The 17,248-nt window shown below is 42.3% G+C and overlaps 1 protein-coding gene across 3 annotated transcripts; it reads left to right on the top strand.

The window, feature by feature from the left end:
- Positions 1-11,226: 11,226 nt before the first annotated feature.
- arf1 (ADP-ribosylation factor 1) lies at positions 11,227-16,973 on the top strand. Of its 3 annotated transcripts, XM_083689924.1 has the most exons (6): positions 11,244-11,281; positions 12,071-12,141; positions 13,320-13,503; positions 13,832-13,942; positions 14,396-14,520; positions 15,269-16,973. In XM_083689924.1, exons 3-6 carry the CDS (start codon positions 13,359-13,361, stop codon positions 15,428-15,430), a joined length of 543 nt encoding a protein of 180 aa, XP_083546050.1. In that variant the 5' UTR covers positions 11,244-11,281; positions 12,071-12,141; positions 13,320-13,358; the 3' UTR covers positions 15,431-16,973. The 3 variants fall into 3 exon arrangements, with proteins under 3 accessions (XP_083546052.1, XP_083546050.1, XP_083546051.1); XM_083689926.1 differs by lacking the exon at positions 12,071-12,141 and having other exon boundaries at positions 11,227-11,281; XM_083689925.1 differs by lacking the exon at positions 11,244-11,281 and having other exon boundaries at positions 11,624-12,141.
- Positions 16,974-17,248: the final 275 nt, after the last annotated feature.

The raw sequence follows: 17,248 nt of genomic DNA, 5'->3' as shown, positions 1-17,248 counted from the left end.
GAGGTTTAGCCTCTGTTGTCTGGTGCTTTTGACTTGAGATCATGAGAAGTTGGATTGGACAAAAAAAATGGCTTTATGGTGTCTTATTGTTGCATTAATGGCATTTAGCAGACGCCTTTATCCAAAGCGACTTAAACAAATACATTTGTTTAAGTAAGTGAATCATCTATCCATCAGTCATCATAAGATAAAGTCATCAATGCTCGGACCAGGGGCCATAGGCAGTCTTATTGTTGCTTATTGAAAGGATTATATGCACACCAATTGTGATTGTAGTCACTACAGGAAAATGGAATAATATCATATGCCATTTAGACACCTTTATCCAAAGCGACTTACAGTACAGTGAGTGCATCCATTTGTTGTATGTATGGTCCCAAAAGGAGTTAAACCCTGAACTTTAGTGTTACAGTAGCACCATGCTCTACCAGCTCCCAATAAAACATTTTTCAGGTAACTATTGTCTTATGCCGCTGTAAAGGCAGCATGGTGAGTTGCGGGGGGAAGAGGAGAGGAGGGGGGCAGTCAGGCAGGGGTTGAAAAGAGGTCAGCCAGACCAAGATGGGACAGGGAACAGGCATAATCAGTCAGTCACCTTTTCACCTCTCTCCAACCCAAAGCAGTTCAACAGGTATGACATGCATGTACTTCCTCTAAGTTCACCTTGATGAATGTAGGATAACACATTTTGGTTTATTATTATTATTATTATTATTATTATTATTATTATTATTATTATTATTATCATTATTATTATCATCATCATCATCATCATCATCATCATTGTTATTATTATTATTATTATTATTAACATCATCATCAATACTTGTTGGTCATGCATTGAGCAAGGACCCTGCACAGTCTTGCGGCTGAATAGTTTGATGCTAATTGGCATCAGTAGACTGGAAAGGTAACCTAGAAAATCATGATTTGTCATGATTAGTCATGATTTGTGCTAAAATGCGCAAAATGGCTAACTACAGTATTACAGAATGACTGTATAACTTAGTGAATTTACTGTATATGGAAAGGAAATGTATAGCAATCCTCTATTTTTCAAGGATTTCTACAATTTCAAGGTTTCTGACAATAAGCAAATCTATAAGCAATTTCCTCCACCTCTTGCCTGGCGAGGTCTTGGACAAATATTCAGTATATTCAGAAATGATCAAGGTTAAGTAACATAAATCATTAAATGATGATGTAACTGACATTCACTTCTCAAACGTGTGTAGTATGTGTGTGTGGTGGGGTACACGTTTGTGTGCGTATGTGCACGTGTGTGTGTGTGTGTGTGTGTGTGTGTGTGTGTGTGTGTGTGTGTGTGTGTGTGTGGGCATATGTGTGTGCATGCACGCACAAGCATGCGTGCATGCGTGTGTGCGTGCAAGCGTGTGTGCGTACGTGTCTGTGTGTGTGAGTCAGGGTATATCAATTACAAGGTGACTAGCAGGGGGAGAGGAGAGGGGTTATCATTAGCAGGGACTGGCGCTGGCCTCTGGTAGTTCCAGTAATTACCTCACAAAGGGTGGTGCTTGCCTTCCCACTGCTTTTCCCACACTGCACTGCAGGCTCAGAATTCCAAGCGGCCCCAGACCTGCAATCTCCTTGGTTTTAGCAAGCAAATTACTGACAAGTCCCATTCTTCACAGCACTGTAATTGCATTTTAGTGCTGTTTTTATTGAGGTACCCCCCAGCCCAGTGGCTGCCCACCCCCTTTCAAACTATGGATGGTCAAGGAGGGTGGAGTTTAATATAGATAGCATTAGTCCCGTTTGGAGAATCTACAAATGGGAGAAAGTTGGAATGATTTTGGAACATTCTGGTCTTTTGTCTTGTTAAGCTTAAGTATCATGATCAAAATCAATATCTTCTCCTCAATATGTCATCACTTTCAGTTGTGTTATATTGTATATTGGACATCGATTCAATCAATGTTTTTGTTCAGTGTTTGGTATTGTATTTCAATAATAAATATGTTTTAGAATTGCATTTCTCATTCAAAGTAAAGAGATAGTTCACCCTAAAATAAAATGCTTTTGATCAACTACCTTCAATAAAAGAAACATCAATACACTATAAGACACTTTTTCAGTGTTTTAACTTGCTCTTCCTCGTTTTCCAACACAATGAAAGTGGATGCGGCTCACCTGATGGCCTTCAGGTGGACCCCCTCCACTTTAACCAACCATTTTATTTGCTGGAAGTAAAGGCGTCTGTCTACTCCCAAACATGTTCAGTGCTCATTGGACAATGAAAATGTATCCTTCCACCAAATCCATCCAGTGTATGCTTACTTTAGTGAAGTAATATTTAGTGATATTGAGGGTACTCCCGTCTCATAGAGTATAGAATAGAATATAGTGAGCATGTTGGCTTCTCTACAAGTTTAATCACAGCATGTTGTCTTTCCCACCCCTCCATATCATTCATTCAATGTCCTACTATGTGGAAATCATTACTCTCCATGTCAATACAAGCTCAGCGCAGAGAAAACATCTCATTATGGGACTTAAAGAGATCCAGTTGCATTCTTGGCTCTGTCAAGCTGCTCTTCTTTTCTTCAATATATAGTTACTTTTCTTTTCATGGAGTGGACAAATTCTCAACGTTCCAACGCCGGACAACCAAACAGTTGCCGTTTGAAATGAGAAAGGGAGAAAGGATGGAAAATGGAACGGAGGATTAGAGGATCTAAACAGGATAAAAGGATAAGAGATTCTTGGTGTGATCCAGTTTAGTTTGAAAGATGGAGGGTCTTAACAAGGATTTGAGACTTTAGACTGCTTTGTGCCATTATTTCCCTCCAATGCAGTTTCATCTAAATTGTCTGCAGTTTGGTGGTCCATACAAGCCTGCTTCAACCACCAACTCCTTTACACAAACGCACACACACACGCACACACACACACCCACACACACACACACCCACACACGCACACACACACACCCACACACACGCGCGCGCATGCGTGCACGCACACACACGCTCACAAACACACACACACACACACACACACACACACACACACACACACACACAGCAAGCAGCGCGCAGCACCTTGTTGTACCTATTAATTAGTTGCTCATTTGATTACCACCCTCAACTTAAAAAAAAAAAAAAAAACACAATTGCAAATTTGTTTGCATTGGACTTAGGTTTCTTTCCATTTGTTGTGTTTAATCTTTAATGTCTATTGAGATGCAATTAAAAGGCTGAAAAAAATTACAATAATAAAGAAATGCTGTGTTCCATCTCCCTATTTCCTTTGTTGAAAAGCACAAAGCCTTCAGTTTTCCTAGAGGCTGTGATTCTGTTAGATAAAAGGTTGAATAAAACAAAAGAGTGATTGAATTTTATTCATCAAACATACGTATGTCCAGCTTTACAGACAGCTCGGTAAAACAGCTCCCTTAGGGTAACACTGGTAATTGACCTAATTCGTCTGTGCCATAATGTGTCCATCCCTCTGTCAGTCAAAGCAGGTTGACACCTCTGACCCTGCCCAGAGTGTCAAATGGGTTGTCAGAAGGGTTCAATAAAGCACAAATGACAAGCCCTCTAATGCATTACCGCACGAGCTCCAGCCAGCAATGAGAGGCTATAGCCCTACATAGCCTAGAGGTAGACAGGTGCGCTCTGGAACAACACACAGGACAAAAATGCATCAGACAGCTCACCGGGAGTACAGGTGTTAAGGAGAAGCTCCCTCCGTCAAAACATTGACTTGACGAAACGGTAGATTAAAAATTCATAATTCATGATGATGTTTGAAAAATGATGTCAACGGTGACAATAACAAATAAAACATCGCTGTGGTGCGGATTGCATTTGATACACTGGAGAACGTAACCAACGGGACTAATTCAACTTCATGTTCCCAAAGATAAACAAGGGTTTATCCGCACTACTACAATGACATAGATTGCTTCAGTCTGAAGCTGTTGTGGTAATGCCTTGTGTAATACTCAAGTCGATTATCAACTTGACATACCATGTCTACTTTGTATAAAGGGAAAAATAGCTAACCGTGTGTACCGAACCGTGTGACACAACATAGATGGACATACACAACAAGAGGCAATGACTCTGAGAGAGGTGTCAGTGACAACAAAGAGCCATATCGGACCACCTCAGAGATGTGCTCCAAGCATGTTGGTTCTGTCAACGTTTGGCCTCATAGGGCCCCACAGGGGCCACTGTGAGTTAACCTGTCAGTCTCTGCCCTGAGATGCCTGAACTCAGCGTGCCCGAGACATGAGGAATGAGGGTGGGTTAGCTACAAATCATTTGGCATCGGCATGACAATGGCAGATGCCGTGCCAAGTGAAGGCACCTTTGATGCCACCGGTATTCAATTGGCGCTGGGTCTCTCTCCCTCTCTCTCTGTCCTCCAGTCTCTGCTCCGACATGCTGTGCATTCCAACCAATTATCTAGCCCAAGGTGGAACAGGTTAACACTTTTACCCTTTGATGTCTCCCTTAGTGGGATACAGAGGTTTGATTGAATCAAGGAACAAAAACAGGGTGGGGCATCCCTTACTCATGGCTCACAAGCTGAAACTTCAAACAGAGACTTATGAGGAAAAAAGAATATGTTTCTATTTTGGGAAGACAGGGGGCCACAGATGAGAGGATGGAAGTAAGGATAAGCAGCCTTGGGATTCTGTTCTCCTGCCTGTAGGGGGCAACGTGTGGACCGTAGGGGACAGCACTAGAGAGCACTCGACAGCACTAGTTGCTGTACCAAGTTTGGGTAGATGTTGATTGCATCGTGATGGAATATAAAATACCAGCAAAGTTTTGATATTACAAAAATGGAGATCAGGAGAGGCCTAAGGGCCTAACACGTGTCCATGGGAAGTTGGAGCAGTGAATAAAGGGTGGATAAAATATAGCAAAATGAGGCTATGGGAGGGTGGGGGCGGGGGTGGGGGGGGGGGGGGGGGTTATGTGCCCCATTCAAGAACCAGACCTTGGTAACCTGCTTCCAATTCAACCCAGACATCCTTTTCCCAGGAAATCAGACCCTTTGGCATGGACACAGTGTGCCATGTGAACTCTTACACCTCGCCAATGCACATACATCTTGCGGACCCACAATCCCTTTGGTTTGTACACCGCCCCCCTTCTCATTGGGGAAGGGTGTCCTCAAAGAGCCTCTCCACCATCCGTCACGCATGTCCCGGGGACATCCTGCTATGGTTCAGATGGCCTACATCACCACCATCCTCTTATTCACCATCAATGTGGCATCGAAGTGGGTTCAATTGAGAATGGCAAGGCAATGCTAATGATGAGAAGACTTGTTCTCTGAGGTGTTTTTTGCCTTATTGTTAAAGGGATGGCTAATTTATATGTATGTTTTGGTGAAATATCATGTTACTCTGAGTTGTCCTCTTGGCCAGTAGAGAAAGATTCTCTGGTTCTCCGTTATCTACTTTGCTACCGCAGCAGAGGCTAACAGTTAGCAGTTCTGTCTCCAATAGACAGGATTCCAAAGTCAGTTAGCATCATTTAAATTACCATGCCAAAATTTCCTCAGAGAACCTCAAACAAAGTTTGAAAGGATTTTTTAATGCGCATTCTACTGAAAATAAAACAATTGCAGTCTCTATAATCCATTTGCTCAGAACTGGAACTATTTCCTCTTCGTAGACTCACACACAGCGTCTTTGTTTTGGTTTTGGTTTCACCAGCCAAGCTCTACCCTCGCTGGACGGGCACCCGACCGCGGAGTGATTACTAGCTATGAACAAAAAGTTGCCGGTATCTTAATGGAATCCAGGATGTATATTTGAAAACGGATTATCGAATATTATTGCAAAACTTGTCCTTTGCGATTACATTAAAAGCATGTACAGTACAGGTTTGTCAAAAATTTAGCCGCTACAAAACTTCGTTTGACGTTTCTCTGAGGAGATTTTGCCATGTTATTTCAACAATCCAAAATGATATTTCATTACACTGTCATGATAGCACTCAGCAATTGGTCCAAAATGTCATCAGGTTTTCTTAGTAAAACCTCAAGATGTAAGGACATGGAGAACCTTCAATGTGGTACAACACATTTCCTTATGTGCCCAAAGCGGAGTGCAAAATGTTATGTAAATCCTCTTAACGACCTTTTCAGAGACCCGACAATCGCCGCACAAAGGTGATTGGCAGCCGACACCGTGGTGCACATTGAGCCTTTGCCCCGGCCCGTCTCTCTCTATAGCGCCCCCTACTGTGAGAGGCGTGGGGTAGGGTGCCCAGTGGCAGTTGTTGCCAATAGGTAAAGCCAGCATGGATCCTCTCATGGCAACCGTGTGGGTCGTTGTAATAATGTTCGGTTTGTTTCCTGCCCGCACCTCCTTCAGGATTTGGCCCTTGAGCAATATTACGGCACATCAGGCGCAGAGGGAGGGGTCCATGCTTGTCTGTCTGTGTTCTAGCATGGCTTGGCCCTCTCTCTGCCCATTGTACGGCTCACAGGGCGGCCTATTGGTGGCCTGTTGGCCCCTCCATAATGTGTGTCCATTGTCATCATTATTATGATTATTGTTATTTGCCCCCCCTGGCCTCAAACTCTGTCTGCCCCACCCCAGGAGGGATACACATGGGCTCCATACACAGACTGTCTCTCTCATGTATCAAACTCTTCAGGGCTAGGCATCTGCGACGATGACAAAATCCCCCGTTGACAGACACACACACACACACACACACACACAGTAACACAGACACACACACACACACACACACACACACACACACACACACACACACACACACACACACACACACACACACTGTTCCCCCAAGAGGCCACTGTTCCCAAGCCTCTTACTGAGCGGTTTTATCCTGTCCAGGCCTCGTCTCAGAGGGGAGTGCGGCTGCCCCCTACTGAGTCTCATAGCCACTTCCTACAGCGAGGCCTGTTCAGCCCGCTGGCGGCCGTCCTCCATTCAGCCACTGCCGACTAGCCCTACTCCCTGCCTGGTCACCCATACATTTGCTTTGATTTGGGCATGAATGACTCAGCTACATGAATAACACATCCGAGATTGATGACCTAAGCCACAGACATCGCTTCAAAATTTCCCAAGACATATTTGGAGCATATCAAAGACACTTACTGTCCTGCCTCTCCGGGGCCTAACTGTCAGTTCTTGGGCCTGGGTGGGTTTAAGAGGCCACTGATAGGTGTTTAAGGAAAGTGTGTGTGTGTGTGTGTGTGTGTGTGTGTGTGTGTGTGTGTGTGTGTGTGTGTGTGCGTGTGTTTGTGCGTGTGTCTCTGTGTGTGTGTGCGTGTGTGTGTGTGTGTGTGTGTGTGTGTGTGTGTGTGTGCTTGTGTGCGCATGAGCATGAGCATTTGTTTGTGTTTTGGTGTGTGTTTGTGTGTTTCGTAAGGGGGGGGGAGGGTATAAGATGTACACCTCCTACTGTCTCAGCTGTTATCGTCTGTCCACAAATCAGAACTGTCACTCCAGAGAGATATGAGGCAGAGAGGAAGAACCACATTGTACGGATTCTCCTGCGCTGACTGCCCCGGACTATGGAAGGGTGGATTTAGCAGTGTCTGCAGAACCTCTCCTTCTGAGCCCATGGTATGTTGCAAATGCGCATTATGATATTATAACGATAATCAGCTTGTTTTTAGGATCTCTGCCAGATGGCTATTAGACAAAAAGAACCTGTCATCTAATATACTGCACAGCACACATTGGTTTTAATCCTATCAATCATTTGTTGCTGTTTGCGATACCATTTTTTAATTTTTATATCTACAGTTCACTTAAGATTATGATAAATGTTGTCTGTCTAAACCCTTGTGTCTGCTGTTGTTTGACAAAACACAGCATTTATCTGAAAATATATTTGAAAAGTTGGAAAGGTTTTATCTTTAAACCTAATGACTTGAAGGCTAAGGCAGATTTAGAATGCGACACCCATGATGGTAATGCCTGTGTGCAAGTAAAGCAAAATCACCTTAAACACTATATTCCACATTTACAAAGAGTTTTTTAAGCATTGTTGACAGTGTGTTATTCTAAAGTGATGTCAAAAAAAATAAAAAAAAGGAAGAAGAAAAGTGAGTGCTCTCTTGTCCTTGTGGAACAACATTTCTTATTGAATCGCGTGAGGAAATAAAACACAAATAAAATGTAGATTTAACAGGATGTCATAGGTGTTTTCCCCTAACCCAACCTGTCAAACTTCATCACCTGCACCTGTGCTCTACTCTGTCTGTGACGCCGAGATCTGTGGGGGGTTCGACGGTCATTGGCTCCAGTTGGAAGTGAGTTAACTCTCCAAGTCAATCAGTGCTTTGTTGCTGGATTTGCCCCATTTGGTCTTGTTAACTGCATTTATTTAACGTGGCCCTCGGGCGTGGGTTGGGATGTGGGTAGGAAATCACCCAAACTCTCAGTGGCTGGGAGTCACAGAGTGTGCATTGTTAAGGCCTCTTGTTCACTGCTATCTAGTATTCACGCTCCAGCATGCGAACTCTGAGGACCACACAGTAGTAGGCTAACTCACTGTCTTATTTTCAGATTGTTTCAACTGTTTCACCCTCTTGTCAATTTTTACAGCCTTGTGTTCACTATGTGGCATTGTGGTCGCTGGCATGATGAAGAACCTTAGCTGAGACCTGAATACGTGCTTTAGCTTCCCAAGCCAGTGAGATTTTACATCTTCCACGCAGGACACCTAGGTTTGATTCTCACCTTGGTCAAAATTGCATATTGATTTTTTTTGTCTAAATATGACATTACCAAGGCAGTGTGATATTTCAAGAGTGGCATAGCCTCCTGCATATGAACTTGTGGATTTTTGCATAAACAGTTTTGTTTTTTGGAAAGAGGAATCTTGGATGCTTTTGATCAAATATAGCCTTTCTGTTATTGGTCTTACAGCATGGTTGAACAACCTGACAAATTGTTACTATTATTATAATAATTTGATGCTAATTATTTTAACTTAAAATAAATGTTCTGAATACAGCTACCACAGTGGCCAATTGACAGCATTGAATAACTTGCAGTCTGCAGACACATTTAGGTGGAGTTGATTTATACAATCCCCGAAAGAATACAACATTCTTTTTTTTTTTTAAAAGGACATCTAAAATTGTATCTGAAGCTGATGAAAGGTGGTTGAAGACCGTAATGAACACTATCAACCATTTATGGTTTCTAGTTTCCAGAGAAAAGAGTTACGACACTCTAGTAGCATCACCAGAGGCCCAATTGCCAATGCCTTCTGTACTTCACCTGTAGAGGGCGTTAGGTCACTATCACAGTTACTGATTTGCCTATGAGAGAGGGAATCCCCAAGCACGTTGCACAATGTGACATAGTCAACAGCAGATGAGCTTGTCCAATGAAATGTGTTTTGATAGTGGAGATGAATGTTTTCCAGTGTCACCGCCAAAATGTGTTACTGTGAAAAACACTTACGCTCTGATTATATACATCTGTGTATGTTAACCATTGAAATCATCATGTTTTTTGCTACATTTTGAAATGTTCCAGATTACAAATCTTGTTGGAACTGTCCAGGCATTATAGGGATTCAATGCAAGTGCAGGGCAAGTAGATATATATAACTTCAGTGCCCTTCTGTCGCCATATAATGACATACATCCCTGCCTATAGACGAAAAGGTCATGCACCCTGCCATTACTAGTGATACTCTTGCCCCCTCAAATGTGGCCTACAATAGTAGTGTGCAAGGGGAATGAGGACATAGTGAAAGGCAAATGAGAAAAAGATTAGATTAATTTGGCACGGGCTGCATAATTAGACGGTGAAACCACAACCATTCAAAAGAAAAAGAAACATCTTGCTGAGAAAACACAGCACTCCTTACAAGTGAGGACAACAGTTGCTGCAAAAATATGCTGAAAGCTTTCCCCCAGGCGTTTGGCAGGGCAAAACCACAAATTACGGTTCCGTAGTGAGACGGCATTATGAGCCTTCGCTGTGTGGTCCTCCACCAACCAAAGACCTATCTACCCCCCTGCTGTTCCCTCCTTGTGCTGCCCCCTCTGCTGGGGGGTTGCAGACGACACAGTTGACCCTAGTTAAAATGAGACTTGTTTCACATTTCATATGGTTAGATGTTTTTCTATTACATGGTCTTGAATCACGGGTGGAATTAATCTTGCATATTTATAGAACAAATTAATTCATTGGACATAAATAGATACTCAAACTACAGGCACAGGTTATTAATACATTTATCCCCTCTATTTTCCCATCCATGTCGGCATACATCTAGTAAAGATACTTTCTGTTTTGACTCAAAGCTAAAGCAAACATGTAAATTGGAAAATTAAGTAATCTATAATCAAACATCCTCATAAGTGACATCTTGACATCGTTCTTCTCACATTAGCCTCCATTGTCAATGGACACCTGTTATACTGGGCTGGCACACACAGAGGATATTGTGTTGTGGTATGGGCCTTGTAAACGATCTTAGAGGACGCTGGGTTAGCTAGGTCTCTGCCCTCCACCCTCACAGTGGCAACACAGCTATCCAGAGATCGTGAGAAGACATGATGAAAAGCCAGCTCTTTGGCTGCCAGTTGCCACCCCAACTGCCCTCAGTTGGCACTGCATATCTGCTCTTATGAATATGTGCCATTGTAATATCAAGGGGCATAGGCAACTCATTACACTCTTTACACCTGGGAGGCCAGACACAGCAACCATGTGGCCACAGACGTTTTGTAGTGAGTCACCACCCCTTTCTGAAAACCCGTCGTACGTACGCCTACGAGAATCAGGAAAGAGATTGCATTCATGTGTTATATTTGTCATGATCGTCATGCTTTATAAAAAGTGCCAGGTCTTGGTTCTATTACAGGATCATATTGCTTGGCCTTATCAGACAGTATCCTTTTTATAAGCAAGTGAAGAGGGTTGCAGACCAGAATGGCATGTCGGCCCCTACAACTGACACTGTTGGATAGGCCTATATGGACCTATATACTTCAACTGGTCTTGGGTCTTGTCTGGTTCGGGTTGCAAAACGTTTGGTCTTGGTCTGGGGTTAGTAGACTCCCTCTACTTTTTGGGGGGGTATCACAGCCACCCCTTCCAGCCAACCGTGGTGGAGTGTGACGGGCCTACGTAGGCTCCAGGGCCACTGAAAGCCCTTCTCACCCCGTCCACTCACGGCGCTCCTTTCCACGGAAGTAAAACTGCGAATTCTGACGTGGCCAAATAACAACCGCCATCTTGAGGAAGGAAACGCCTTGAAGAGGAAAGCCTAAAAACACAATTGTAAGGGCAAAAATTGCAGCTAATTTATACACTTGTCCGTTCCGTATAGGACACCGAATGAAGTAGCTTGTGATGAAACCGAAACACGGTCTTTTTTTTACAGGGTTTGGTTTTGCGTGGGGGGTCTAGTTGAGGGGGACAGAGAGGAGAGCAACATGTAAGAGGGTTAGCTCGGCTAACATGAGCTAACACGCTAACGTTACGGTAGCTTGCCTGGCTGGCTGGGGCTCCTTGTTTCACACACACCGTTATTAGCAGCGAAGAGGGGGGGGGGGGATACCAGGAGGTCTGCATCCTCTTTACTAGCAGTGACCTGGTCAGTTAGCTGCCAGCTACTGACTGTAGTTGGTGTCTGTAGCTGTAGCTGTTGTTCCAGTAGTGCAGTCGTGACAAATGTCCTTCTGCACAGCAAGACAACTTCCTGATGGGAGCTGAGTGTCTTCCAGTGTCGATGTAGCTCGTCTGTTTACGCTTGAAAGACGGATAAGGTTTTCAAAAGTGTCCAAAACATGTCAAATAGATCCAAGTACAATGTAAAGGTGTTTCTAGGTTTGTTAGAGTGTGATCTATGCATTTCTGTTGGTTCGATTCAGGACAAGTACCAGTAATTCACTTTTAAAACATGATTCTTGTGATTTTTCCCAATGGAAAATGTCATTAGGTGTGACTGGTTGTTTTTGAAAAGATTTCTAAGCCCAGTTGATAAGATGTTCAGTAGTTATACAGGCCCAAATAGGTTCCTCTCTGGACATTTTAATCAAGTGAAAAATCATACATTTGTGCTTTCAGCATGACAGCACGTAATCTATTGACAAGAATCGACTAACCTTGCAGTGAGAAGTGAAAAAAACCCTCAAAAGGTATTTAGAAATGCTTTCCAATTCATAAGTATAGATGATTATTGCATCTGGAGGTAAAAAAAACCTAAATTATGTTTTATTTTAGTGAATTATACTGTCATACTGAATGACCAATGTTGCGTTACACTGAATGACATACAGCGTGTTGTATCATTGCATTTTAATTTAAAATAATTATTTTACAGATGCAGACACATGTAAACACATTCACATTGTATACACATTAAGTCAGGGGTGAGAAAAAACTTATTTAAAACGTTTATTTCTCTATTTTATTGACTGTTAAATGCACCTGAATTCATTAACCTGAACTCATTTGAAAAACACTTCAAAATTAAATCATGGCGTGTCATTGTAAAACGACATTTTAAAACACTAACTGTAAACCATTACACATTCAATAGATTAAATACAGCATTGTTGGGTTCTCCACCTCTCCCTCCCCTTATAGCAGTAGAGCTCTGCATTTGTCTGAGGAATGATTTGTCTGGCCATCTTGTTTTCTTAGGTAGCTAAACCCAAGAATGATATGATCAGATCTACGGTACTGCGATGTAGACTATGAAAACCTTGATTAAGACTCTTGCCTAACTAGTTTGTTGCCTTCACTCACCTTGAACCGAGTGGCAGATGGTATCTAGAAAGCACATCTAGAAATATAAATGTGGCATCTAGAAAGTTAAATGTGTCTTTCAGCATCAACATTTGACGATGTATGGTATGCATGAATAGATATGAAATGTATTTCTGTGCTTAAATGTTTAAAAACCATTAATAACAAAGAATAAAGTAACTTGTCATTTAGTGTAACAGAAATTGTGATTCAGTCTAACACATTTTTGTTATACCAAATGATAGATAGTTGAGCAATTGCCTGTTCTTTTTCTATGTAAACTATTACCTTAATCTTTAACCTTTACAGTTATTGCTTACATCAAATAACATTGTAAAATACAATTTTAATAGCTTTTTCGGTCGTTGTAATGAATGACATTTGACAAGAAGGGTTTTGTGACAGTTGGAGTGTGAAAAGGTGTGAGTCAGGGGGTCCTTCACAGCCTTCCTTGTCAACAACAATCAATCATAATAAGTCTATACAATTGGGAGCAGTGTAAGTGGCAGATGCCCTGGCATAAGAGTTTTAAATTGACACATTATTCTGTTGTTTCCCCCTTCAGTTTCTCCCCTAGCCAAAGTTGTCTCCACCACCTTTCACGATGGGGAATATGTTTGCAAACATTTTTAAAATGTTTGGCAAGAAGGAGATGAGGATCCTCATGGTGGGTCTTGATGCTGCTGGTAAAACAACTATTTTGTACAAGCTCAAACTTGGAGAAATTGTAACTACTATTCCAACCATAGGTGAGTCCCATAGGTTGTAGCCTCAACCTTTGAGTGTTTGTGTGTCTGAGATGCTGTGTGTAGTTCTGTCGTTATTGTGGAACGGTAGATGCTAAGTGGGATCCTTCGATCCTAACCATAACCTTTTTCAAATCTCGCTTTCGACGGGGTGATGTCAGAGTCGGGTCGTCCCGAGCATCCCACTTAGCATTTACCATTGTGCAATGCTGATACAAAGTTTGTGTTTTTGATGTAATATCATTTGTTGTTGCACATGGATTATGTTCATGCGGTGTCTTTAGTAGCTTACATTACTTACGCAGCTCACATTGATGTCTTCCTCCCTCAGGTTTTAACGTTGAGACAGTGGAGTACAAGAACATCAGTTTTACAGTGTGGGATGTCGGCGGTCAAGACAAAATTCGACCGTTGTGGCGTCACTACTTCCAGAACACACAGGGTAAGTTGTGTTGAGATGTGTCCTGGTGGAAGTTTCACAAAATCGCTGCAGCCAAAGCTAATTCACGTGCAAACAAGACCAGTATGATGTCTCTGATGTGGCACAATAAAGCCTTTTAGACTGTTTGAAGCTTCAGTCAGTCAGTGTTGTCTTGTATTATTTGGTTATCTATTTAACTATCGCCATATCAGATGTCATAATGCTTGACAATAATGCTTTCTCAATGTAACTTAAAGCTAGTATATGCTGAACGTAGTATGTAACATTTAAAGAGAGGATTTCAAATGCAGATACCTTCGCCGTAGGGTGGTCAACTGAACCGTGAGCATTCCTCTCTTGACGTGTGTGTGTGTGTGTGTGTGTGTGTGTGTGTGTGTGTGTGTGTGTGTGTGTGTGTGTGTGTGTGTGTGTGTGTGTGTGTGTGTGTGTGTGTGTGTGTGTGTGTCCTTCCAGGTCTCATCTTTGTTGTGGACAGCAATGACAGAGAGCGAGTCAACGAAGCCCGCGAGGAGCTGATGAGAATGTTGGCAGAGGACGAGCTACGAGAGGCAGTGCTATTAGTATTCGCCAACAAACAGGTATGCTTCATTCTGAATGATCCACCCTCTAATGGGGCAACAAACAGGTATGCTTCATTCTGAATGATCCACCCTCTAATGGGGCAACAAACAGGTATGCTTCATTCTGAATGATCCACCCTCTAATGGGGCAATCAGACTCGGTGAGACAATCAGCGACTAAGCTTCCGGAAATTTCAATGGGAAGTGGGAGACAACCAGCGGCAATGAGCGATGTGACCGCTGGCGACGTGATCCCTGATTGGGGTAGGGGGGGGGGGATACAGTGGGAACAGCTCCTCCCTATCTGCAAACACTGTACAGTCCCTAAACACCAGCCCCTGGAATGAGCTTCCCACCACCGTCAGGGTGGCAGAGTCACTCCCTGTCTTCCGCTGTAGACTAAAGACCCATGTCTTTAGGGTACACCTGGGCTCTTCCTCCTCAGACTTCTCCACCCCATATTGCACATTACAAAAGCAAAAAATCTTCTTATTCTTCTTATTGATGGTTTTACTTACGATGACTGATTTATAGTTGATTCACTTACGTAGGTAAATGTACTTATTGTACGTCGCTTTGGATAAAAGCGTCTGCTAAATGACATGAATGAAACCCAGAGAGACTTCCAACGGCTAGATCGCTGATTGTCTCACCAAGTCTGAATCCCATGTAAAAAAATGCCATATCATCTCTATGAATATGGTTCTAATTCGACTCTGCCTGGTTGTCCATCTTTCTTACGATTCAAAACTGTCTCCGTTTTCAGGACCTCCCGAATGCAATGACTGCAGCTGAAATCACAGACAAGCTGGGCCTGCACTCCCTTCGCCATAGAAACTGGTTCATCCAGGCCACCTGTGCCACCAGCGGAGATGGTCTCTATGAAGGACTGGATTGGTTGTCTAATCAGCTCAAGAACCAGAAATAATCATCCACTGTCCTCAACTCACATACTGTATCTTCTCTACCCTTTGCTTTGTACTCTTCTGATGTTGCAAATTGAGCTACTTTGTCAAAAAGTACTGGAAGCTGCCCTCATTTCAATTTACAACACACAATATGGGCCAGGGTGGATAATCCAATATTGGAAAAGCTGTCAGGTTTCTTATTTAATGTAAATAGTATTGTTTTTGGGTTACGAGGCAGCTTGTTGCACACTTACAACTACCACCATGGTTATTTCTCTTCTTGGCCCATGGGCAGACATACATGCATAGTAAATGGAAAGGGGAGGCAAAAAAATATAACCAGCTGTCATGGTCTCAACCTCGCAATTGATGACTTATTTACATTATATGTAAGGTGGTAATTTGTACTGTAAAGAACATAAAGGGGTAACAATTCTGACGTATACATGTGTACAGATGCACTACCTTCAACAATTATGGCTACCTTCCAACGCAACAGTTTCCTGCCCCTAAATACCATTTAGCAAACACTGGCATTATCTAGTTGTACTGTGAGAATACTATAAGATGAAGCCCTAAAACAAAGCCTGAGCTTCTAAGATAACTCTTGTCAACACTTTACCAGCTTTTGTTTTGTGTCAGATGTTGTTTGAATTGAGATGTGGCTGCCGTGCAGAGTATGTTCCTCTAAGAATCTCATCCACCTGCTTTACGATTGACGGAGATGCTTGTCTGGTCAACAATCAACTCTTGTGTTTGTATGACAGTGTCTCAGGTTAATCATGTTTTGCCTTCGCGATGAGCCTGAATTAGCAAAAAAACGCATGATGTGGTTTGTTGGTCTTGTCGGACAAGTAATTGATTGCCTATGGGACTAGCTAATTGATTGTTTACATTTAGCCTGCACAAGCATTCTGTTACCCCACTGTCAGCTGGAGGCCAAGGGTTGGGGTGCATTGATTTGGGAGTCTCCTCCACATCAACATCACTATTACTTGACTTCGCAACAACCCTATAACTCGGCGTGTATGCTATGTGATGAACTTGTGTAACAAAAGCAGTTGTACATTCTGATGTCCTGCAAGTCCTTTTAATAGCCTCAATCGAGATTGAAAGACATTTTTTCATGCCTTTTTATTGAGAATGATACGTATATTAAGTATATTAATAGTTTTTGGAACAAGGCATGTCGATGGCAATACAAAATGTATGTGAGCTCCATATTTTTAACTAGTGCTAGTATTTCTTCCTTTGTAGCTCATGTTGTCCTTGGCTCAGTTCTGAGGGGATACTTCTGTCCTCTGGTCAAACCATGAATTTGGGGTTCCATACCTTTGAGCTTCTTATCAAAAGGTCGGGGGGTGTTATTCCACTCTTTAAAGCAAGGTGGTGCATTAAAAGCTAAACCCTTTTTTGATTGATAACCGATTGGCTGAACCTTTGTTGAAAACAGTATGTTAATCTCTTAGTAAACTTTGTCTAAACATGTTTTTTTTATGTAAAGTTATTTCCGCTTTCATTTTGTGAGAAAAACACTGTAATTAAAGCGATTAGTGAAAGATGCTTTGTCTTTTTTATGTGGTTATCTGTTATCTAGTAATTGAGGTGTACTTAGCTGAAAATGCAGCCTAATTAGGGACCTACCAACCAATAATTTGACACCTACCTTGGCTGTAGTTGATTCCCCAGGCAGATTTTAGACTTACTTAGCCTAGATACTTAGTATTATTCTTTTCCAAAAAAGTTTGATCAATATTGCCGAAACACATTCAACACTCCAGTTCAATATCTTTATTAACAGTATCCCCTTTTATTTTTTTATATATGTTTTTAGGGTG

The sequence above is a fragment of the Argentina silus genome (assembly GCF_951799395.1).
Source record: "Argentina silus genome assembly, chromosome: 18".
NCBI classification, from domain to species: Eukaryota; Metazoa; Chordata; class Actinopteri; order Argentiniformes; family Argentinidae; genus Argentina; species Argentina silus.
This window is presented reverse-complemented; position numbering and strand designations above follow the sequence as displayed.

Coding starts and splice junctions, on each gene's coding strand:
- arf1 (XM_083689926.1), top strand. CDS start 13,359: ATGGGGAATATGTTTGCAAACATTTTTAAAATGTTTGGCAAGAAGGAG. Junction 13,504..13,831: donor AACTACTATTCCAACCATAG/GTGAGTCCCATA, acceptor TTCCTCCCTCAG/GTTTTAACGTTGAGACAGTG. Junction 14,521..15,268: donor TAGTATTCGCCAACAAACAG/GTATGCTTCATT, acceptor CTCCGTTTTCAG/GACCTCCCGAATGCAATGAC.